Source organism: Dipodomys ordii, unplaced genomic scaffold (genome assembly GCF_000151885.1).
Source record: "Dipodomys ordii isolate 6190 unplaced genomic scaffold, Dord_2.0 Scaffold68, whole genome shotgun sequence".
Lineage (NCBI taxonomy): Eukaryota > Metazoa > Chordata > Mammalia > Rodentia > Heteromyidae > Dipodomys > Dipodomys ordii.
In genome coordinates, this window is record NW_012267284.1 from 4,545,047 (window position 1) to 4,568,716 (window position 23,670).

Sequence of the window (23,670 nt, forward strand, 5' to 3'; positions counted from 1 at the left end):
CTACAGCCCACCTGGTGCTCCCTGAGCGGCAGCCACATCTTTTCTACCAGTCACTCAAGCCTTCCCCATCTGTGAAAGGTGAGGTGGGGAAACTGAGACCCAGGCAGAAGATCAGAGAAATGACCTGTGTCATCTCAGCTGCTCTTACAGCCAGCCCCTAGGGGTCCAACAGCCTGGAGTAGGAGAACAGAAATAATCTATTTTAAAATGGTTTTTTTTTTTTTATATAGCTTGTCTGCATATGCTTACGTTTCAATTAAAAGAGACACGGGAGAAGGGAGATCCGAGATTCTGGGACCCTGATAAGGAGTGTGAGGCATCAGGGGAGGGGAGCAGAGAGGGGAGGGCCATGGGGACAGTGTGCAAGGCGGGCAGTGTGTGTGGCATCCACCCGCCACACCAGCCAAGCCAGAGAGAGCGGTGGGGCCACCTGGCTGGATGCAGAGCACGTTTGCCTTCCCGGATGGCGAGGCCCCAGCGAGGCGGAAAGCTCTCGTGCTGGCCAAACACCGCCGGAATTCTGTGTCTGGGGCTTCATCTTAGAGCCCTTGCTAAACACAAGCCAGCCCACTTGGGGTTCGGACACCGTCCAGGGCTGAGCTCCATCTTACCACTATCCTCTTCACTCATCTTTCATGTCCAAGGAGGGGACCAGTGTAGAGCATAGCAGAGGCACCCAAATGAGGGTCCCCACTAGGCTGAAGACAGGGGTATGTGGCCACCATCAGTTAAATCCAAGACAGGTCTGTGTGTGTGTGTGTGTGTGTGTGTGTGTGTGCACGTGTGTGCGTGCGTGCCAGTCCTGGAGCTTGAACTCAGGGCCTACATTCCATCCCTGAGCTTTTGTGCTCAAGGCTAGCCCTCTACCACTTGAGCCACACCTCCACTTTCAGCTTTTTGGTGATTCACTAGAGATAAGAGTCTCATAGATTGCCAGGCACTGGTGGCTCAAGCCTGTAATCCTAGCTACTCAGGAGGCTGAGATCTGAGGATCACGGTTCAAAGCCAGATTGGGCAGGAAAGTCTGTGAGACTCTTATGTCCAATTAACCACCAGAAAATCGGAAGTGGTGCTGTGGCTCAAGTGGTAGAGCGCTTGCCTTGAGCTGAAGAGCTGAGGGACAGTGCCCAGGCCAAAGTTCAAGCCCCATGACCAACAACAACAAAAAAGACTCTCACAGATTTTCCTGTCAGAGTTGGCAGATCCTCAGATCTCAGCCTCCTGAGTAGCTAGGATTACAAGTGTGGCCCACCAGTACCCAGCATGACTGAAAAATAAGTTTTAAGAGGTGAAGGTAGAGCCCTCCCCATTCAGGCAGAGGGTAACCCCTACAGTGGGGTCTCTCCAATATAGATCACTGAACTCTTAGTATTTGGCCCCAGAACTGAGGGCCATCATGGCCGAGTCTCACACAGACTTGGGTTGGGATGAGGGGGCTCCACTACTTTCTACCTGGGAGACCAAGGTGGGACAAAATCACTCCAAAACCCCCATTGTCTTTGACTGGAAAATGAATGAAAACCTGCCGCTTCCTCACAGAGATGCAGGTATACATTCATTTCCTTGTGCTTCATAATAAAACCTGTTTCTCATTGCTCACCAAGTCTGTGTTGCCTCTGCCCAAGGTCACCATTTCCATGCTGGCCACCCACCGTGGCTCCTGGGGCTATACTTCCCACCCCATTTGCATAGCAATGAGCAAACTGCCATCACCCCTTGTAAAGAATATCAAAAGGGGAAGACACTTGGCCAGGGGTTGACATGTCCCCTTGTCTGGCCTCCTCACCCGCCTCTTTTTTCCCTAGAGCGTGGGTTGCCATGGGCTCCATAGGGAGCCAGCGCCTCAAGGAGCCCCATGAGTTGGCCACACCTGACCGGAGTGTGGTGACCAGCTTCAGCTTTGACAGCTTCCAGCTGGAGGCCACTGCAGCAGAGGCCGCTCAGGACCAGGGCGTCAGGGCCAGGGGTGTGTCCACATTCATGGATTCAGGTGAGTGGGGGATGGACCTGCTGGGTGAGTATCCCGGAGCCGGGACTGGCCAGAAGGCTCCAGTCAACCCGAGGGGAGCAGTGGGGCCTCAGGACGGCAATGCAGCTGTGCAGAGCCCATCAGGATGGGTCTTGCCTTCTGTAGTGACACACAGGTCCAGTGCAGGGCCTGACCCCATGCTGGTCGCCATCCGCATTCATGGGTCTGGGCTATGGAGGCTGTGTCTTCACCTGCGCTTCCCTGTCTCTGGGGAGGTGAGAGGGGCGTGTACGGGGAACCAGCAAGCTCGTTTGCAGGGGTCCCCATCTTTGTACATGGACAGTAGAGGTTGTGCAGATCAAGCCCCACATTGGGTTAGGATGAGTCTCTGCTCCCAGGTAGAGGAGGGATGGAGTTAGGTTAAGCCATGAGGCCTTCAGGGGCAGCAAGAGGTCATCCCAGACCACAGGAGTAGCAGTGATTTTAACTGTGATTGCCAGGGTGAGGGTGACTGGATCAGACAGGTTCAACTAGAGAGACAAAATCAACAGATAGATAGATGGATATAGATAGATAGAAGGATGGATGGATGGATGGATAGATAGATAGGGTTATAGGGTGTTTTGTTTTGTTTATTTTTGGTGGGTTATAGGGCTTGAACTCAAGGCCCGAGCACTGTCCCTGCGTCTCTTTTTGCTTAAGTCCACTACTTGAGCCACAGCACCACTTCTGGTTTTTGAGTTGTTAATTGGAGATAAGTCTCTTGGGGACTTTTCTCCCTGGGATGGCTTTGAACTGCAATTCTCAGATGTCAGCCTCTTGAGTAGCTAGGATTACAGGTGTAAGACACTGGCACCCGCTGATAAGCCAATTTCTTATAACCCTATATACATCTATATATATATAGATACATATATATAGATAGATACATATATATATATAGATACATATATATATATATATATATACATATATATCCAAGCTGGGCACTGGTGGCTCAAGCCTGTAATCTTATCTACTCAGGAGGCTGAGATATGAGGATCATGGTTCAAAGCCAGCCTGGGCGGGAGAGTCCATGAGACTCTTATCTCCGATAAGCCACCAGAAAACCAGAAGTGGCAAGCCACCAGAAAACCAGAAGTGGTGCTGTGGCCCAAGTGGTAGAGCACTTGCCTTGAGCTGAAGAGCTGAGGGACAGCGCCCAGGCCCAGAGTTCAAGCCCTGTGACTGACCAAAAAAAAAAAGAAAGAAAGAAAAGAAAAAGAAAGGAAGGAAGGAAGTTTATCCCAGGAACCAGTTGTCTATGCCTGTAATCCTAGCTACTTAGAAAGCTGAGTCTAAGGATCAAAGTTCAAAGCCAGTCCAAGAAAAAAAAATTCCCTACTCTCTCTCTCTCTCTCTTTTTTTTTTTTGGTTGGTTGTGGGGCTTGAACTCTGGGCCTGGGTGCTGTCCCTGAGCTCTTCAGTTCAAGGCTAGCGCCATAGTGCCTCTTCCAGCCTTTTATTTTTTTTTTCTTTCTTTCTTTTTTTCTTCCAGCCTTTTCTGTTTATGTGGTGCTGAGGAATCGAACCCAGGGCCTCATGCATGAGAGGCAAGCACTCTACCCCTGAGCCACCTTCCCAGCCCCCCCAAATCCCCAACTCTTATCTCCAACTAACCAATAAAACGCTAGAAGTGGAACTATGTGGTTCAAGTGGTAGAACACCAGACTTAAGAGGAAAAAAACCAAATAAGAGTGGAAGTCCCTGAGTTCAAGTCCCAGTTCTGGCACAAGACAGTCATACAGGCAGCTGTGAACCTCATGATGGACACTGGCTATGGGGTACCACGGCCGTGGCCTGAGTGGCCATCTCTCTCCTGGTGTCTTGGTTTAGTGGTGGAAGAACCAGTGCCAGAGGATCGCTACCATGCCATCTACTTCGCCATGCTGCTGGCTGGTGTAGGTTTCCTGTTGCCCTACAACAGTTTCATCACCGATGTTGATTATCTGCACCACAAGTACCCAGGTGGGCCCCTAGCACATTCTGCCCATGCCCAAACCCAGGCATGGAACTCTTCTTACACACACATCCACTCCTTCCTTAGTCAGGGGCTATGGCCCACACCTGTCATCCTTGCATAGGAGAATCATAAGTTTGAGACCAGCCCAGAGAAAATTAGCAAGACTGTGTCAAAAGCATCCTAATTTTGAAATGCATTGTAACTATGAATGAAAACAACATAAAGAATCTCAAAGAAAGTTGTGGATCCATAGAGTGTTGGGGATTGGGAAAGAGAAACAGGCCCTTTGAAGGAGTGGGTGTTAAGGGGCTGGTGGGGCTCACCAATAGGGAAAAATGAAGATGGAATGTTGGCCTGTACTGAAAGTAAACAATGAGCCAGGCGTGGGTGGCTCACGCCTGTAATCCTAGCTACTCAGGAGGCTGGGATCAAAGGATTGTGGGTCAAAGCCAGCCTAGGCAGGAAAGTCTGTAAGACTCTTATCTCCAGTAAACTCAGAAAAAGCCAGAAGTGGCACTGTGGTTCAAGGGGCAGAGCACTAGCCTTGAGCAAAAGAAGCTCAGGGACAGTACCTAGGCCCAGAGTTTGAGCCCTAGAACCAGAAAAAAAAAAAGAAGAGAAAAGAAAAGAGAAATAGAACAATGAAAACTCCTAAAATTATTTTTGGAAATGTCACAATGAAATTTCCTCCCCGTATAATGTATGGTAATTTATTTTTAAAAAAAAAGCACTGAAAAATGGGGGTTTGGCTTAAACAGTAGAGCCTGAGGTCTCAAAGGCAAAAGGCCCTGGGTTCCATCCCCAGTACAAAGAAAGAAGAAAAAGAGAGGAAGAGGGGGGAGGGATGGAAGGAGAGAGGAAGGAAGGACAGAAGGAAGGAAGGAGAAGAAAAGAAAAGAGAAAGGAAAAGACCAGAAAAGTACAAATACTCTTGCCAGGCACCAATGGCTCACAGCTGTAATCCTAACTACTTAGGAAGCTGAGATCTGAGGATCAAGGTTTGAAATACTCAAGAATTGAATATTGAGAGAAGTCAGACTTTTATCTCCAGTTAAGCACCAAAACAAACAAAAAACAGAATTAGAATTAGAGCTGTGGTTCAAGGGGTAGAGCTGTGCCAGCTTTGAGTAAAAATGTCTAAGGGATAGAGCTCAGGCCCTGAGTTCAAGCCTCAGGACCATCACACACACACACACACACACAAAGATGCTCTGGGCAGCAGCCCCTTGGGGGAGGGAAAGGGGAGCTCCTGCAGAGATGGCCTAGAGGTAGGGGCTCTGACACCTGCTCCTTGGCGCCCCAGGGACCTCCATCGTGTTTGACATGAGCCTCACCTACATCCTGGTGGCACTGGCAGCCGTGCTTCTGAACAATGTGGTGGTGGAGGGGCTGAGTCTGCACACGAGGATCACCACAGGTATGTCAGGCTGCCTGTAAACAGCACCTCTTGGCTTCGAGTTTCCCAGTCTTACCCTCCATGCCTGTTAAAAAAAAAGGTGGGGGGGGAAGGACATATTTCCTAGGAGTATCATGGCTTCTACATTGGGAGGATAGAAGGATCCCCTACATGCCAGTATCATGTGACTCCATGTTACTCCCCGGCTTCCTTTGCCCAGGGTGCTGTTTGTGGTGAACTCCACTACAAAGCCCCCTCCTCTAGGAAGCCCTCCAGATTGTTCCCTAGACCTTCGGGGGGGGGGGCCCTGGTTTGCCCAGATAAAAGGGGAAGGGCAGAGAGAACCCTAGACAGAGACCTGACTGCACGAGTGGTTGGCGGGGGGGGGCGATCAGGAGTCCCCCAAGACTACCCTGACCCCTCACAGCATCTTCCCACAGGCTACCTCCTAGCCTTGGGGCCTCTGCTCTTTATCAGCATCTGTGATGTGTGGCTTCAGCTCTTCTCTCACGACCAGGCCTACGCCATCAATCTGGCTGCCGTGGGCACCGTGGCCTTCGGCTGTACAGGTAGGGAGGGGAGGGGAGCACACAGGGTAGCCAGAGACCCAGTGCACATTAAGTGGAAGCAGCATCCTGAGCTCAGATCTGTCAGCCTTCAAGGCCCGGTCTGTCCCACCTCATTACTCTTGGCTTGGTGGATAGTTCTCCTGATGTAGCCCAGGCTGGCCTTGAACTCAAGATCCTTCCGCTTTAGCCTCCTGAGTGCCTGGGTGATTATAGGTGTGGTCACCATTCAAGGGACAGGCCGGTCAGGTTTGTCCAACCTCAGGGCCATTAAAGCATCAGCCTCAATATCTGGGTTTTTTTTTGCTGATGGACAGATGATAAATGGTGTCTCACAGTTTCCCTCCTCTCTCTTAAGTGCAGCAATCAAGCTTCTATGGGTACACGGGGTTGCTGCCCAAGAGGTACACGCAGGGAGTGATGACCGGGGAGAGTGAGTATTGAGGCCCCCGAGGGATCCACAGCTGCTGTGGGCTGGGGACTCCGCCGTGATGTGCCATGCACAGACACAGTGCTGGGCACATAGGCCTGGGGAACTCCCTCTGCCCCTGGGTGGACTCTCAGATCCAAGAGACAAGTGTGGGCCATTTTGGGGGGTGAGGACCATGTGTGTCCCAGGAATGTCATGGTGGCCTAGGAGGCTGGTGTGGTGTACAGTGTCTATGTGTGTCTGTTGGGGACATATACACACCTATAACGTCATCAGACTCTCCTGCTTGGTGTACACACACACACACACACACACACACACACACACACGCTTGAGGAAGGCCTCTCCAGCCCACTTCTCCCACGCCACGAGGCCACCTCTCAGTCACCCCTTCCTGAACAGTTCTCTTCACTCAACCACCCCCACCCCCTGTTCTAAAATTTCCCAGCAATCCAGATAGGCCTCCTCCATGTCCTGTGGACCTTCAGACTCCCTAGTCTGTCCCTTTTGCTCCAGCTCCTGGCCTCTTATCCTCCCACCCTGTTTCTTAGCCCAAGAAGACATCAAGGCCCCATGCTCAGAAGTGCCAGGCTGGAAGTGGACCCAAGCCAGGGCTGGCATGGGTAGCTATCCTTTGTTCCCCTTTTGCCACATTCTACAGCTTAGTGCTAAGGTCAACCAGATGTCCATAGAGCAATGAATGACAGGGTTATGGTTCCTGGAGGCTCCACTGGTCATTTTGCTGGTAGATTTTGTGGGAATGAGTGAAGCTGACCCTCCAAGATGGTTCTAGCATGCTGATTTGGGGTGAGGGGTTATATAGCCAGAACCTCTCAAGAAAGATTTGTTCAGGGCTGGGAAGGTGGCTCAGTGGTAGAGCGCTTGCCTTGCATGCATGAGGCCCTGGGTTCCATTCCTCAGCACCACATAAGCAAAAAGAAAAAAAGCTGGAGGTGGCGCTGTGACTCAAGTGGTAGAGCGCTAGCCTTGAGCTGAAGAGCTGAGGGACAACGCTCAGGCCGAGTTCAGGCCCCACGACCAGACCCCCCCCAAAAAAAAAAGAAAGAAAGATTTGTTCAGAGCCCTGCTCCCCGCCCCACCTCCCCCAGGGTCTGTAACCTGGTCCTGTTCCCTGCTACCTAGTGGCTGAATTTATATAAAACTCCACCTACTGACTGCAGCCTTCCGGACCAGTCTCCTTGCTCCCTGCCAGCACCTGGAACTGGGGCACATGGCTCCTACCAGCTCCCTGGCAGCTCCTCTGCCCCAGCTTGCATCCTATACCTTTCTTCCTCAGTTTCCCCCCCTCCCCCACTAAGCCCCAGGTGCCTAGATCCCTACTGGGTCCTTTGGGTAAGATGATGCTGGGTGCTCAGCAGACTGTGGTGGGAGCCGGGGCTGTATGTGTGTGCACAGCCCTGAGGGCAGCTCTTGGAGGGTGGATGAGAAGACCAGGGAGGCCAGAAAGTCTGGAGTTGGGGAGACCAGATGTGTGGCTGGAGTGGGAGAGCTGAGGGGTCTGAGGCAGGAAGGAGCAAAGGCAGGATCCTTGAGGCAGGATCCTTGGGGAGCGGGGAGGGCTGGAGGGACAAGATGAATCTGCATAGGGCTGGATGAGGTGAGTCTGGGGAATGGGGGGCATTGGGCATGCTGAGGTGGGCAGAGCCTGGTGGAAGTGAAGCATTTTACAGGCCGGTGGGCGGGGCCTGGAAGGAGGTGGGGCACTGGACATGCTGGAGGGGGCGGGGCCTTGGGAGACGGGGCTGAGACATTGGACATGCTGGAGGGGGCGGGGCCTGGGAAGATGGGGTATTGGACATGTTGGGGGGGCGGGGCCTGGGGAGGCGGGGCTGAGGCATTGGACATGCTGGAGGGGCGGGGCCTGGGAGGAGGGGGACATTGGACATGCTGGGGGCTGGGGCATTGGGCGGGATAAAAAGGGTCCGCTCATGGGCAGGGCAGAGCGAGGCCTGAGGCCCTTTTTGCCCTGGGCCCCGTGCCGCCCCCAGGCACGGCGGGGGTGATGATCTCCCTGAGCCGCATCCTCACCAAGCTGCTGCTGTCGGACGAGCGCGCCAGCACGCTCATCTTCTTCCTGGTTTCGGTGGGTCTGGAGCTGCTCTGCTTCCTGCTGCACCTGCTGGTGCGGCGGAGCCGCTTCGTGCTCTACCACACGTCGAGGCCGAGGGACAGCCGTCGTGCCCGGGCTGGCTACCGTGTGCACCACGACGTGGTCACCGGGGACGTCCACTTGGTGAGTGTGCCCGGGCCGCTGGGTCCCACCACAGGCTCCTGCCCGCTGCAGAACTCCCCAGGTCCTGTAGGTAAAGTTCCCATCTTGTTGGGACAGCCCGGCTGGGCTCAGGGATGTGGACGGTCCATCAGACCAGACATCACAGCCAGCCAGGAAACCAGGATCCATCCTGTGACTCCTCCCTTGCAGGGTCAGAGCTCACCTGGAGGGTCCTCCGCAGACAACTCTGCCTGGGGGTGGCCTTGCTATTTGCTCCTCCCTCCATGGGGTGGGTCGGGACCGACGGAACAAGGCTTAGCTTCCTCAGGACGGGCTGGGGCGCCCTCTGGTGGCAGCAGACTGAATGGTTCCCCCACCCCCCCCAGGGCCCTAAGGGTACCTGAAGAGCAGAAGCACTTGAGCTTGTGGAGGGAGCCAGGACAGGTGTCCCTATCAGCGCAGTGAACCTGTGATGGTCACCTGGAGGGGAAGACACAGACAGCATGGGTGGAAGAAATATGAATGCAAAGCTTAGGGGCTGGAGTAGTGTAGGGACAGCTGGGGAGCAGGGTGCTGGAAGGAGGCAGTTTGAGTGGCCGGTGCTTAGTGGGGCGTGAAGCAGGATGGGGGTCACCAGATGGAATGGGCTGTCTCAGAAGTTTCATTTTTGTTTTTCCAGTCCTGGAGCTTGAACTCTGGGCCTGGGTGCTGTTCCTGGGATTCGTTTTCTGAAGGCTAGCGCTCTGCCGCTTTTTCTAAGTAGTTTATTGGAGATGAGTCTCACCAATTTTCCTGCCTGGGCTGGCTCTTTACCGTGATCCTCAGATGCCACCCTCTTGAGTAGCTAGGATGACAGGCGTGAAATCTTGATAAGGATGGAGAAGGTGTCTGCACATAGTAGGCGCCAGTTGTGTGCCAACCTCAATGTGCTGTTCTTCTCCTGGGCTTGGGATGCTGGGCCTTGCCCCCCATCCATCCCACCACCAAACTTGGCTCCTTTCTGTCCCTCTCTCCAGGAACACCAAGCCCCAGCCCTGACCACCAGTGGGTCCCCAAAGGACAGCCCAGCCCATGAGCCATCAGGGGGCAGCAGTGGAGCCTACGTGCGTTTTGATGTGCCCCGGCCCCGAGCCAAGCGCAGCTGGCCCACCTTCAGAGGTGAGGGGAACCCTGGGCATGGCCCTCCCCCACAGACTCTGCCCTCTGACCCACCCACACGTCCCCCTCCCCCCTTTGCCCCCGCCCCCCAGCCCTGCTGTTGCACCGGTACGTGGTGGCACGGGTCATCTGGGCTGACATGCTATCCATCGCCGTGACCTACTTCATCACGCTGTGCCTCTTCCCCGGCCTGGAGTCCGAGATCCGCCACTGCGTGCTGGGCGAGTGGCTGCCCATCCTGGTCATGGCTGTGTTCAACCTGTCTGACTTCGTGGGCAAGGTGAGCCGCCCCGGGGAGGCCTTGAACCACCCAGGCTGAGCACACATGCAGGTCCCCCGTGGAGAGAGTGGCAGCCAGGCCATGGAACTGTCCCCAGGCCTGGTCCCCAGACCTGCATCTGCCAGGTTCAGCCCCCCCCCGCCCCTTTTTCAGCGTCATGGCTCCCTGGGTTGATGTGGGCCAACAGAGAGACCGGGAGCAGAGTGAGTTGGGGAGCACCCTGAAATGGCTAAGTGGACAACACATCCTCTGCTGCCTGGGCAGACAAGGCTGGAGCCAGAAGCCCAGAAGAATCTAGTACAAGGATTCATGCAGAATGGTTCTTGTCTTAATGGGTGATGAGCATGTGGCTCAGAGAGGTGCAGCTATTTTCCCAGAGGCACACAGCTGAGGGGGTCCAGGAAGTGAGTCAGTGTGACCAGAGACAGCAAGGCTGACTGAGTTCCTGGGTCTGAATCCTAATCCTGATGTTCTACTGCTTCTTGAAGCATTGAGACTCAGGCCTTGGTGCCTTTATTAATCAAAGAAAGCCCAGGCTCCACCTAGCAAGGGTAGGGGTGGTTCATGACTATAATCCCAGCCAAGTGTGAGAGCCATAGGAAGGATGAATGTGGTTCAAGGCCAAGGTGGGCAAACATGAGAGACTATCTGAAAAATTACAGCAAAATGGGCTGGGGGTGTGGCTTTACCTGACAGGGGCGTGGTTACCTATTGGGGCGTGGTTTGTGGCTGGGGCCGTGACTCACACAGTAGAGCCCCTGCCTAGCCAGCGGTCAAGTCTGGCTGTTATAATGAGATTTGGGCTGCCAGGCAGGGAACCCACAGGCCCGGCTCCCTGCAGATCCTGGCAGCTCTGCCTGTGGACTGGCGGGGCACACACCTGCTGGCCTGCTCCTGCCTGCGTGTGGTCTTCATCCCCCTCTTCATCCTGTGCGTGTACCCCAGCGGCATGCCAGCCCTCCGCCACCCGGCCTGGCCCTGCGTCTTCTCACTGCTCATGGGCATTAGCAATGGCTACTTCGGCAGTGTGCCCATGATCTTGGCAGCTGGCAAAGTGAGCCCCAAGCAGCGGGAGCTGGCAGGTAAGGCGGCTGCCCCCACAGTGCAGTCTTCCCCCAGTGGGGGTGTGTGGGGGGGGGAAGGGACTGAGGCCAGGAGAAGCCAGAGGGCAGTCTGCTTCAAAGTGTATTTGGTTCTGGGGATCAAGCTGACACCAGGAAGGTTGTAGATGTGCAGACAGCTGTTAGCCATCTCATGCAGACACTCTTATTTCAGCTAGGTGCTGGTGGTTCACACCTGTAATCTTAGCTACTCAGGAGGCTGAGATGTAGAGGATTGCATTTTGAGGGCAGTCTGGGCAGAAAAGTCTGCAAGAGTATGTCTCCAATGAGCTAGCAAAATGCCAGGCTCGAGTTAAGTTGTGGCTGAGTGAGCAGAGACAAGCAAGCCTGAGGTACTGAGTTTAAACCTTCCCATAGGGGTAGGGAAACACGAATCTGAGAAATGGAAGCAATAGAATGAAAGTCTAAAATCCCGGAAGGCCTCACTGAGGAGGTGACTTGGGATCCACGAGCTGGAGGGTGGTTGAGGATGCCAAGGGTGCACCTCAGGTTGGAGGGGGTCACCTGAGGCCCAGGAGCATATTTGTGTTCCTGGGGTGAAGGGGTGGGAACAGGGGAGGGTGGGATCTCACCGTGAGCACCAGTGCCCAGGTAGGTCCAGGACAGGACAAGGCTTCCACAGAGATGGGAGCATGTGCTGGTGTTGGGGTCCGTCTTGACTGCTGGAGGGGCGCTGGAGCATTCTGGGGCCACCCCTGGTCTCCACCTTAAGGCCAGTCTTGTCCACAGGGAACACCATGACGGTGTCGTACATGTCGGGGTTGACGCTGGGCTCTGCCGTGGCCTACTGCACCTACAGTCTGACCCGCGAAGCGCACAGCAGCTGCTTCCACACCACCAACGGCTCCGTCCCCACCGGGCCCTGAGCCCAACGCTGCACCTGCCCGAAGCTCCTGGCGGGGGAGCCTCGGGGCTCGATGAGGGCCTCCCCTCCCCGAGGCCTGGGGCTCCCCTCCCGCCCCTGCCTCAGTGCCTGCGGGGGACACCCCCGGCCTCATATGCCAGTGATGGCACCTGCCTGGGCCCAGCCATCCTCTCCGGCCTGGAGCGGGGCTCTGTGCGCCCCCCCCCCCATGGTCTGTGTCCCATGTCCTGTCTCACGCCCCCTCCTCCCCCCCGCTGTCCAGTGGCTTTCGCCCTAGCCAGGTCAGCACTCAGCCGCCCCCAGCCAGGACGGCCAACCATAAGCTTAGTGCCTCCTTCATCAATGTGAGTGCCCCAGGGTTGGCTCGAGATGCAAGGTGGGGGGGGGGCCTCAGTCTGGCAACTCTTGGGCCCCCCTGCATCCTGTTCTTAGTCCCATTTACTCTAGCTGCAACAGCCCCTGGGGGGAGGGTGTATGGACACTGGCTTCAAGTGTCCACCCCACGCTGCAGTCACCCCCATCTACCCACAGAGGGATGCAGGGCTCAGTGGGGGCCCCTCTGGCTCCTCTGGACCCACTTGTGGTCCAGGAGAGGGGACACCTCAAGTCTGCCCTGTGGGGATGGCCTGCAGACACAGGACAGCCAGGCTGGCTCCCCAGTGTCCTGCCAAACACAGCCTCCCAAGGGACCCCAACACCCTCCCCACCCCCAGCAGTGCTGCCTCCTGTCCACCTGCGTGTCTCCTAGCGCACTAGCCATTAAAGATGACGGCAGACAGACTGCCCGCCGCCGCTGTCTCTCCAGGAGTGTTTGTGGGGGGCTGGAAATGGTAGGGGGCCCTACCACATGGGGTGGGGGGGGTGGAGGTTCTGCAGCACCAGGCCACATCTCTGAGAGCAGCTAGTGGGTCAGTTAGCATGGGCAGCCTGGGGGGCGGGAGGGGGCCTCAAAGGCTGGGCAGGGTTCATTGGGGGTGGGTCAGATCGGTGTCTGCCCTGGAAACCTCAGCCTTCAGCTGTGTGTGGATGACTTGTGTAGTCTGGTCAGATTCCTGCCTCGTTCTGAGCCTCAAGCATCCCCAAGCAGCAGGATTGTGGTATTTGTCCTTTGGAAGGTGTGAGAGCGACTGGGCCTGAAGCAATCACCCTGAGGGGGTGGGTGGGGGCAAGACCAAGGGCAACGCTGGAGACCACCACCAGGCGCAGCAGTGTACTGAGCCTCCAGGTTGGGGCAGGTAGGCTGGCCCTGCTGTGAGTGTTTTTTCTGCAACTCAGTGCTCTGAGCAAATGCTTGATTTCCTGGACCTCTTCTACAAGCCCGGGTTGGCTTAAGTTTGCCATCACCGGTCCCCAACTCCAGATTGGGGGCCAGAACTGAAGCCCCTTCCCAGCTGCAGGACTTCTGCCCAGCCAGCCAGGCCCAGGCCCGCTCAGGCTGTGTGTGTGATATCCCAGCCCAGCCAGGCCCAGGCCCGCTCAGGCTGTGTGTGTGATACCCCAGGTATGGGACAGGTGTGTGGAACCCTTTCTGGTCTTTTTTATTTTCCTACAATTCTGGAGTTTGAAGTCAGGGCATCATGTATACAGCCAGAGCGAGAGGGTGATCTTACCTATACACTTTTATGTTTGTGGACACACCACGCCTGAAATGTGAGCTGTGCCGCTGGAAAGCCTGACAGCAGTATCTTTTTTTTTTGGGGGGGGGGGGAGGAGGCAGTTCTAGGGCTTGAACTCGGCCTGGGCACTGTCCCAGAGCTTCTTTTGACCAATGCTGGCCCTCTACCACTTGAGCCACAGCACCACTTCCGGCTTTTTCGTTTATGTGGCACTGAGGAATCACATGCGAGGCAAGCACTCTACTACTAAGCCACATTCCCAGCCCTCATTGTCCTAAACTTAAAATAAACTCTGACTTAAGTCACACACACAGGGGCCACAGGACTCGGCTCCCAGGCTACCTCTGCCCCCAAGTGCCTGAAATGGCTGGCCGTGCCCAAAATGAAACCAACCACCCCTGGACCTGGAATAAATCACGCCAAGCAACAGTAGTTTTCCAATTAAATCTTTTTTTTTTTTTTATGAAAAAGATCACACAGAATTTTTGCCAACAAACAAAATTCGAAAAGAAACTTAAAAAACGCAAACAATAGTCCCCTCCCCCCCCCAAAAAAGAAAAAAAACCAAAGTCTGGCTTTTCCTTTCCTCTAGATTGTCTGCTGGACGCCTTCGGGGTCCAGAAGGCGCAGGGCTAGTTAAGTGCTTTTGGGCCGAGCAGGGGCTGGGCTCGGGCTCCCCTTTCCCTCTCTCCTTTCTCCATCTCGGGGTGCATACAGTACACATGGGCAGGGCAGGGTGCTAAGGGTTGAGGGTGGCGGTGAAGCCGGGTGCTAGACACTCACAATCTAACAGGAAATAAAAAATAATATTCTGCACGTCAGAATGTGTTTGCTTTTTTTTTCTTTTATAATTTCATAGCTATTTTTTCACAGTTTTAAAAAGTTTATATATATTTATATATATTTATCTTTATATATATAATTAAAAAGTCGACTCCATTTAAAGGTGTATGATACAAGGACGGGTGAGTCTCTTGGTACAATAAAACTGTACAGGTAAGAGCGCCCCTCTGGTGGGAGGGGCTGGACGTGGCCGGGCGCAGGGTTCAGCACCATTTGGGGGGGAGGGGGGTTCTTGTAGTGTGAAGGTCTGGCACCGGGTGACACTTCTGGGCTGCCCTCCCCCTGGCTTGTTCCCCAAGTCCAAGCTGTCCTGAGAGCATGGAGAAGGGCATGGCAGGCGCCCGGATGCCTGGCATAGTCACTGAGTCTGGCTGGCATTGGGGGGACCCCCAACCCATGCTGAGGGCCCCTGGGGTAAGCTCCATGCAGAGGGTGAACGAACCCCATTGTGAATGTCTGTTCAATTCCTCAGAAGTCTGCCCCCCACCACGTCAGTCTGCACAGGCAGGGGTGGAGGGGTAAGGGAGTAGGGGTGGGGTCCCGCCAAGTGTGAACAGGGTGCCCAAGGGAAGCCAGGACCTGTCCTGGCCAGGGCCACCCCGAGCCATACCTAACCCCATGGGGGCGCCGAGGGGTCGTGTGCACATGTGCACACGCGTGCATGCATACGGGCACACACATGTACACACTCGCCGGGCGTCCACATGCACACCTGGTCGGGTGTGCACGGCAGGGCCGGGCATGCTCAGCAGAGCACGGGCACGCCGTCCGTGGAGAAGATCATGCCGGTGGTGGGCTCATAGGTGCCCGCCAGGTAGTACAGGCCCTCGCCGTCCTGGTACTTCTTGGTCTTGACCATCTGCTCATACTGCTCCAGGCCCACCACTAGGCACTTGTGCGACACCGTCTGCACGTCGTTCTCGTCCACGTGTGAGGACTGGTACAGGGCGCGCTGCCGTGGGAGGGGGTCATGGAGGTGGGCGTGGGGCCGAGGAGGGGGAAAACCCTGTCCCATCCTGAGCCACAGGGACCTGACCCAGAGACCCAGAGAGGAGGGGTACCAGGAGGCAGACAGACCAAGGGAAACGAAGAGGAACTGCCAGAGAGACAGCGCAGCGAAGATCCAGAGGATCACAGCACAGGGCAGACGGGATGGAGGAGAAGAATGGACAGACAGCAAGAGACAAAGAGATGCAGGCGGGGACAGCGTGGCCACTAGGTTGCTCAGTGATGGGGCCAGCATGGGTCAGGCTGAAGGGAGAAGCCACCCCGCCCCGCCCCGTGTTGCCTTCCTACCTCCATGAAGTCCTTCCTCTGGCTGGAGGCCCGCAAGGCCGTGGGGAGGCTGCGGCTAGACTTCTGGTCCCAGTGCTGGGGGTGGGAAGGGGTGACAGGGACGGGTGGGCACAGGCCCTGCCTCGCTGTGACCCCAAAGCATCCCCGGCGGTGGACACTCACCTGGCCCTCGTGGAACTGCTTGCCTGGGCTGGTCTCCTCAGGGTGGTAGAACCACTTGACACGAACCACCATGTTGTTGCCCCATGACTCCCACATGCTCTGGATGCGGCCGATGTAGGGCAGGTTGGGCCGGCCGGCTGACAGGAACACAGCACAGTCCCCGATGCGGATCATCTCCTTGCCACGGACGATGGCCTTGTAGAACAGCTTGCGGGCCTTGCCCTTCATGCCGCGCCGCTGAGAGGGGGAGGGGAGGGGTGCCAGTCAGCGGCCAGGCCCAGCCCAGGGAGCCGTGGCCTCCTGGAACCCAACTCCTGGCCACTGTATGCCATGCAGGGGAGTCTGTGGGGAAGGGGGGGAGGGGAGGGGAGGGGAGGGGAGGGGAGTGTTGTCTTGGCTCCAACTGGAGAAATCCCTTGTTAAAAGTTTGGGTCTAGAATGTGTCCCCAAAGCTTGGATGCTAGCAGGTGACCTCACTGGCAAGCGGTGGAATCTTTAAGAGGCAGGGCCTAGTGGGAGGAAATCAATCATTGGGGCGTGAAGTATGTCATTGTGGGCATGTCCTTGGGAGGGGAGGGACCTTGGTCTTTTCCCTTCTCTTTCCCAAACACTGAGGTGAGACAGACTGGTAGAGCAGAAATCCAAAGTAACAGACCCAAATAACCATGGACTGAAATCTCCAAAACTGAAAGTAAAATTAAACCTTTTTTCCCCTTATTGATTATGTCAAAGGTTTTTTTTGTTTGTTTCTGTGGGTCATGGGGTTTGAACTCTGGGCCGGGGCACTGTGTCCCTCAGCTCTTGAGCTCAAGGCAAGTGCTCTACCACTTGAGCCACAGAGTCACTTCCGGTTTTCGGGTAGTTTATTGGAGATAAGAGTCTCATGGACTTTCCTGCCCAGGCTGGCTTTGAATCATGATCCTCAGCTCTCAGCCTCCCAAGTAGCTAGGATTACAGGTGTGAGCCACCAGTGCCCGGCCTGTCATAGATTTTGTTTATAGACAAAAAGCTAATCAGCATACTCCTTTTACCTCGCTGACGTGTGGAGCTCTGCGAGCATCAAGGGGCTCTGTAGCTAAGGGGGACTTCACCTCCCTGTCCTGGGAATTATCAGCAGGATTCTGCAGGACTCTTACTGGGACCAGCAGAGTCCGCTGTTCCAGGCCTGATGGGCACACGTTCACTGCAGGCTGGCAGGGGCCCAGTACTGTCCCTCACTGGGTGCCAGCACCCTCCAAAGCCAGGCTGGCTGCCTGCAACCCTCAATTGTGGGCATGGGAGTGAGATCCAGGAGAGGCAGGGCATGAGGCATAAGCTATACTGCGCAGGCCCAGCTCATCAAGTGTGGACAGAGCCCCGTGTCCCTCTGCCTCACATAGGCAGATGCTGGCGCCATTACAAAGCCAGTGTCCAGCATTCTGGACACTGCTACTCACTGCCCAGCTCCAACTTACAGCACCTTGAACGGTGTGAGGCTAAAATACCAAGTGCCAGTGGCTTATGCCTATAAATCCTATCTACTCAGGAGGCTGAGATCTGAGGGTCATGGAATGTCTGCAAAACCCCTATTTCCAATTAAACAACAAAAAGCCCTACGTGGAGCTGTGGCTCAAGTGGTAGAGTACCAGCCTTAGGGGGAAAAAAAAAAAGCCAGGACAGCGCCCGGGCCTTAACTCTAGCCCCCAGGACTTGAACCAAAAAAAAAAAAAAAAAGGCCTAGCTCCCCAAAACAGATTGTATGATGAAAACTCTAGGTGCCAGGGCAAACCAGGGTAGCCACTCACACACACCATATTGGTTCATTTTACAAACCCACGTGTGGGAGTGCACCGCGAACACACACGTGAGTATGCATTAAGTGTGTGGGAACAGACAGCCCTACATGGCGGGCAGGGCTCCTCGGAAGGCCAACCCCCCAATTGTCAGGGTGTGGGGATCACAACCCCAGCCCTCCAAAACTGCCTTTTAGGCCCTACTGAGCTGTTAGCTGAGGGTGGGCTGGCCGAGACTGGACCCTGGGCTTCAGCTAGCAAGCCTTAGCAAGGGGAGGATGGCCTCTAAAGCCATCAGCTTCCCGCACCCCGAGTGGCTATGAGGGGAGGTCTGGCAGGGACAGCACCCTGGAGCCCGAGCCGTCACCTGGGTGGGCTTGCCGAACCACTTCCAGAGCTGCCGGGCGGGTAAGAAGGCGGCAATCTTGGGCCTGTTCTCTACAGATGGCAGGCGCTGGCGCTTGGCCAGCTCCTTGGTGGTGGGCAGGTGGACGCCCTCTCTCTTCTTGGGTCGGCTCTTGGCCCCAGCCCCAGCCTGGGCCTTGGGTGGCGAGGGCTGGGGTGGTGGGACGGGGGGCTGGGCAGCAGGTGCCTTCTTGCCCGGGGAGTGGGCCGAAGAGCGGGCCTTGTTGGCTGGCTTGGCCACCTTGGTGGGCAGGGTGGGCGGGGTGGAGGGGCTGGCTGAGGGCACAGGCGCCGCCTCGTCATCTGAGCTGCAGGATGAGTCCTCGTCTGTGGTGGAGGAGGAAGAGGAAGAGGAGGAGGAGGACGACGAAGAGGACGAAGAGGAGGAGGAAGAGGAGGAGGAGGAAGAAGAGGAAGAGGAAGAGGAGGATGAAGAGGAGGAGGAGGAAGAAGATGAAGATGAGGACGAGGAGGAGGACGAGGCTGGGGAGGAGGCTCTGGAGCTGGATGCGCTGCAGTGCCGGCCCCCGGCGCCCCGGCCCTCCTCCCCAGTTTTGTCTCCATCCTCTTCGCCCTCTGTCTCTGAGCTGCTGCCGCTGCTGCTGCTGCTGCTACTGCTGCTGCTGCTGCTGCTGCTGTTTGTCTCTGACTCCTCAGCCCCATCCTGCTCAGCCTGGGTCTTGTCTGGGCTCTTGGGAGTCTGAGGGTCCTCCAGGGGGAGCCCTGGCCCGGGCTCTTGGGTGAGGTCCCCCTCCAGGGCTTTGGGCCAGGCCGCCTTGGGCTCTCCACTGCCTGCTGCTGGGGTATAGCTGGCCAGGCTTAGCAGGCCCTTGGGCTCCTGCCAGGCCCCAGACCCCGGGTCTTCCCGCAGAAGCAGGGCCTCTTTGGCCTTCTTGCTTTTAGGGGACGTGACCCCCTCGTGGTCCAGTTTGACGAGCAGCTTGGCCTCCTCCCCTGGCCTCCGGGGGCCCTTGGTGCCCGACTCCTCGGTAGCGCGAGTCTTTTTGGGCTTTGGGCGGGTGGCGGGCATGGTAACCAGCGGAGCCGGGGCCAGGGCTGCGGCAGGTGCCGGCAGCTCTCCAAAGGGCTCAGGAGCTGGGCAACTGGCAAAGGTGGGCGGAGCAGGGCTGGGCTGCGGAGGTGGTGGGCGAGCCTTCGGGGCCTTGGCCCGCTTGTCCACAGGTTCTGGGGCACTCTTCTTGGAGCTTGGGGTGTTGATTGGCTCCAGGGCCAAGGGGGTGCTGGGGCCTTCCTCCTTGGGAGTCCCCTCCTCCAGGGCAGCCGCTCTGTCTAGAAGAGAGAAGAGAACAGATGGCTGGCAGGGCCGTCCTGGTGGAAGAGAAGCTGGGAAAGCTCTGGTTGTAGACAGGTGTGGTGATGCACAACTTTAATCCTAGCTATTTGGGAGGCAGAGATAGGAGGATTGTGGTTTGAGGCGAGCCAAGGTCAAATCATGCTCTAGTAGTTGACTGCGAGTTCAATCCCCAGAAGAAAACCCTGATGACCCCCTGGTGGGATTTGGGTGTTGTGCTGTGTGGGGGCTGAGCAGCTCTGCTGTAGCAGCCATCCCATATATACTGGCCCCAAAGTAGGTGCTGTGATGGTCCTGGCACCTTTCTCTGGATTCTTGAGTGACTCACGGGGCCAAACCCCAGCTCTAGCCTGCAGCTCTGCTCGCCTCCCTGGGCAGCCAGAGCAGAAGCGGCCAGTGGGGCGCAGCTCCACAGAGATGGGGGCTGATCACCTGAACGCCCCAGGCCTGGGCCAGCTCACCACTCTTGGCCTTGGCACTGGGTTTCCGCCCGCGCCCTCGCGCCTTAGCTCCTGGCTCCTCCGAGCCCGTCCCGGCGCCCTCTTTGGCCTCCCTGGTGTCCTTGCTGGTTTTGCGGCTGCGGCGCTTGGCGCTGGGCACCAGAAGGGCAGGGGAGGGCTCCGCACCTGCAGGGGGAGCACAGGGCAGACAACTCAGGCCCGAGTTTCCCAGGCCTAGCTCCCAGGCCAGCATCCAGAATGGCAACTTGGAGCTGTGCATCCCAGGGGGGGGCACAGACCCTGGATGATGGTTACTGCAGCTGGGAAGCTGAACAGCTGGACGCAGGGGCCGGCCTGAGCTCAGCGGTCCACTTAGGAAGTGCACAAGACCGAGCATGTTATTAGTCAGGCACAATGTGGGCCATGCTGGCTCTGCTTCTGGAGACTCATTAACCTCTGAGCCCCAGGTGCACCACTGGGCAAAGGAGACAGCAGTTCCATCCTCACAGGCCACGTCAAGAAGGCCATGTCATGGGGCTGGGAAGGTGGCTCAGTGGTAGAGCGCTTGCCTTGCATGCATGAGGCCCTGGGTTCGATTCCCTAGCACCATATAAGCAAAAAGAAAAAAAGCCGGAAGTGGCCCTATGGCTCAAGTAGTAGAACTAGCCTTGTGCTGAAGAGCTGGGGGACAGCGCCCAGGCCCAGAGTTCAGGCCCCATGACCGGACTCAAAAAAAAAAAAAAAAAAAGGCCATGCCATACAAAACTTGAAGCTATGGATAAATACACTTTTTCCCCCCTGCAGTCCTGCGCATTATAGCTAAGCACTTGACCACATCCCCAGCCCTTTAAAAATAACACTTGACTAAGGGCAGGCATGGTCATGGATGCCTGTAATCCCAGCTACAAGGGAGGCAGAGAAATTACCTCTAAGGTCATCCTAGGCCAAGTTAGTGAGACTGTATCTCAAAAACAAGCTAGGCACGGTGGTATACACTTTGACATTCCAGCTATGTAGGGAGAGGAGGTAGGTCATCATAGGCTGGCCCAGGCAAAAAATGTGAGACTCTATATGAAAAACAACTAACACAGGACTGGAGGCATGGCTTAAGTGGTAAAGCACCTATCTAGCAAATGCAAGCCCTGAGTCCAAACCCCAATAATAATACAATAAAACTTTAGTAACATTGGGGTAGCCTCCCTTGGCCCAGACCAGCTGGGCCTGTGGCTGCCCTCAAGGATCACTGCGAGCCCCCAAAGCTGACCACCCCAGACTGCTATGGGGTTCCTGTCCATTCTCTACTGTCTCCCGTGGGTTCTGATGCAAACAGCACAATCAAGAACCCAGAAGCAGGGGAGGGCATCAGGCGACCAAGCGGTCAGCCAGCCAGCTGGGGGACCCCATCACTCACACTGGATCTTGTAGTCTGGCGGCAGGAGGCGGATGTGGGAGAGTGGGATCCTGCCCGTGTCTCCGTCATCAAACTCCACGGTGATCAGGTCTCCGTCATCTTCCAGGTCCAGCAACCCTGTGGAAGAAGGCAGGTCAGAGGGGACAGGCCACCAGCCTGTGACCAAGGCACAATGACAGTGCACGGATCTGTACACACAGTAGGGCAGAGGTGGACAGGGGGCCACCCAGGCTTGGGGTGCTGAGACCTGGGGTGCTGGAAATGGCATACCCCTCTCTGCTCAAGCCTAAGCCCTCCCAGCACAGCGTCAGGTGCCACAGGCTGTCAGTTCTGAGGGGGGGGGGGGAGGAGGAGGAGGAGGGGGAGGAGGAGGAAGAGGGCGGACAGAGTCTGGATGGACACACTGGAACTAACTTGGGCCGTGCCCTTGCTGTTTTGTCCTATTCCTGGCCATATCAACAAAGACGCCACCAAGGGGACCCCAACACTGCAGTGTCAGGTGGAGTAGCATGAACCTGGAGGGCTGTTGAGCTCTGGGCTGAGCACAGGGAGGAGCTGGCTCCCCCACAGCCAAGGTAAACGGGACCCCACTCCTGCATGCACATGTAAGCCTATGTCCCCTGAGGAAGTGACTGAGGGGAGGGGTCCCCCATATATAGCGTCCCTACCACAGGTGGTCACATGGCTGCGCACTGCGCCGTACTCCCAGGGGCCTGTCAAGGTCGCTCCAGTGCCCACCACACATGCCAGGGTGGCCGGCAGCAAAAGAAACATTCAGTGCAGAACTGACATGCACTGAAGACAGATGCAGAAGTAAAGGGAAAGTCCTTGGGGAGATTTTGCCATGTGTTGATGGAGTGAAAACACTTCCCTCTTAAGGAATGAAGAAAGGAAGTCTTGGGGATTTTTAAGAAAATGATAGTAGAAACTTTAGAAATTCACAGGGTGTGGTTGACACATGCCTGTAATCTTAGATACTTGGAAGGGCAAGATGGGAGAGCTGAGTTTGTGATCAGCCTGGGATATACATCAAGGAAAAGGAAAAGAAAAAAGAAAGGGAAAGAGGAAAGAGGGAAGGGGTGGAAAGGGGGAGGGGGGAAGGGGTAGGAGGAAGGGAGGGGAAGGATAAAGGGAAGGGAAGGGAGAGGAGAGGAGAGGGGAGGGGAGGGGAGGGGAAGGGAGAAGAAGGGAGGGGAGGGGAGGGAAGGGAAGGGAAGGAAAGAAGGAAAGGAAAGAGAAAAAGGGAGGGAAGGAGAGAGAGAAAATTTCAGATCTAGGTGTAAGAGAAGTTCCCGAATGTTTCCAGAGACAAATCAAAGATTTGAGAGTGAGAATGGAAGTGAACCGTCTCCAACATTAGAAGGTGAATAAGGCTGAAGTGACAACAGGGTGAAGTGTGAGAGAAAATGATCTCTAATTGAGAATTTATACCCTCAACTGCCTCTAAAGAATAAAGGTAAGACAGAAGCTGGTGGCTCATGCCTGTAATCCTAGCTACTAAAGAGGCTGAGATCTGAGGATTACAGTTCAAAGCCAGCCCGTCCATGAGACTCTTATCTCCAATAAACCACCAGAAAACCAGAAGTGGCACTGTGGCTCAAGTGGTAGAGTGCCCGCCTTGAGCTGAAGAACTGAGGGGACAGTGCCCTGGTCCAGAGTTCAAGCCCCATGACCAACCGAAAAAAAAAAAAAGCTCAAGTTAGGGGCTGGGAATGTGGCTTAGTGGTAGAGTGCTTACCTAGCATGCATGAAGCCTTGGGTTTGATTCCTCAGTACCACATACACAGAAAAAGCCAGTAGTGGTGCTGTGGCTCAAGTGGTAGAGGGCTAGCCTTGAGCAAAAGTAGTTCAGGCTGCTGAGCACAGCTTGAAGAGCAGCTACCTCTCCTCCCCTCCCAGGACAGCAAGATCCAGGAGACTGCAATCCTAGAGAAAATCTGTCCCATTAACAGGACTGACTGATAGATGGGAAACACATCATTCCAGCCGAACATCTTAAGGCTTGGACTGAGGCAGACACCTACAGACCGGATGCTGTAGGCAACCTTAACTTCAGCCTCACCAGAGTAACTAAGACTTCGGTGTGGACACTTGGAGTGCTAGCCATTCTCTAGACAGGACGTGCTGAAATGTACAAGTACCTTCCTACTCAGCAGGACCACAGTCCTGCCGCTGTGGGCAAGCAAGTAAATAGACTGTTTCTGGATCTGGACATTCAGAAAAAAAACCCTGTCACTTTATGTGAGTCAGCCAAAGTCTAAGAGTGAGGCAGTTAAGAGTCCATCTGGATGCTGGGAAGGTGGCTCAGTGGTAGAGCGCTTGCCTTGCATGCATGAGGCCCTGGGTTCGATTCCTCAGCACCACATAAGCAAAAAGAAAAAAGACGGAAGTGG

At 55.7% G+C, this 23,670-nt stretch overlaps 2 protein-coding genes across 3 annotated transcripts in view; one reads left to right on the top strand and one right to left on the bottom strand.

Annotated features, from left to right (window-relative positions):
- The first annotated feature begins 1,818 nt into the window (after positions 1–1,818).
- Positions 1,819–12,109, top strand: Slc29a4 (solute carrier family 29 (equilibrative nucleoside transporter), member 4). Of its 2 annotated transcripts, none has more exons than XM_013023470.1 (10): positions 1,819–1,990; positions 3,845–3,976; positions 5,275–5,388; positions 5,808–5,936; positions 6,292–6,366; positions 8,373–8,617; positions 9,613–9,754; positions 9,847–10,034; positions 10,876–11,116; positions 11,885–12,109. In XM_013023470.1, the coding sequence occupies exons 1-10, from the start codon at positions 1,819–1,821 to the stop codon at positions 12,019–12,021; spliced, it is 1,575 nt and encodes a 524-aa protein (XP_012878924.1). In that variant the 3' UTR covers positions 12,022–12,109. The 2 variants fall into 2 exon arrangements, with proteins under 2 accessions (XP_012878924.1, XP_012878925.1); XM_013023471.1 differs by having other exon boundaries at positions 5,845–5,936; positions 6,297–6,366.
- A 2,828-nt stretch (positions 12,110–14,937) lies between these two features.
- Positions 14,938–23,670, bottom strand: part of Tnrc18 (trinucleotide repeat containing 18) — a 79,473-nt gene continuing 70,740 nt past the window's right edge. Inside the window, exons 22-27 of the mRNA XM_013023387.1 lie at positions 21,278–21,394; positions 19,888–20,052; positions 18,077–19,404; positions 15,938–16,174; positions 15,776–15,850; positions 14,938–15,431 (exon numbers count right to left, since the gene is read on the bottom strand). Of these exons, the coding sequence (XP_012878841.1) occupies positions 15,225–15,431; positions 15,776–15,850; positions 15,938–16,174; positions 18,077–19,404; positions 19,888–20,052; positions 21,278–21,394 (2,129 nt within the window). The 3' untranslated portion in view covers positions 14,938–15,224. The remainder of the gene's footprint in view (positions 15,432–15,775; positions 15,851–15,937; positions 16,175–18,076; positions 19,405–19,887; positions 20,053–21,277; positions 21,395–23,670) is intronic.

Coding starts and splice junctions, on each gene's coding strand:
- Slc29a4 (XM_013023470.1), top strand. CDS start 1,819: ATGGGCTCCATAGGGAGCCAGCGCCTCAAGGAGCCCCATGAGTTGGCC. Junction 1,991..3,844: donor GTCCACATTCATGGATTCAG/GTGAGTGGGGGA, acceptor GTCTTGGTTTAG/TGGTGGAAGAACCAGTGCCA. Junction 11,117..11,884: donor CAAGCAGCGGGAGCTGGCAG/GTAAGGCGGCTG, acceptor TCTTGTCCACAG/GGAACACCATGACGGTGTCG.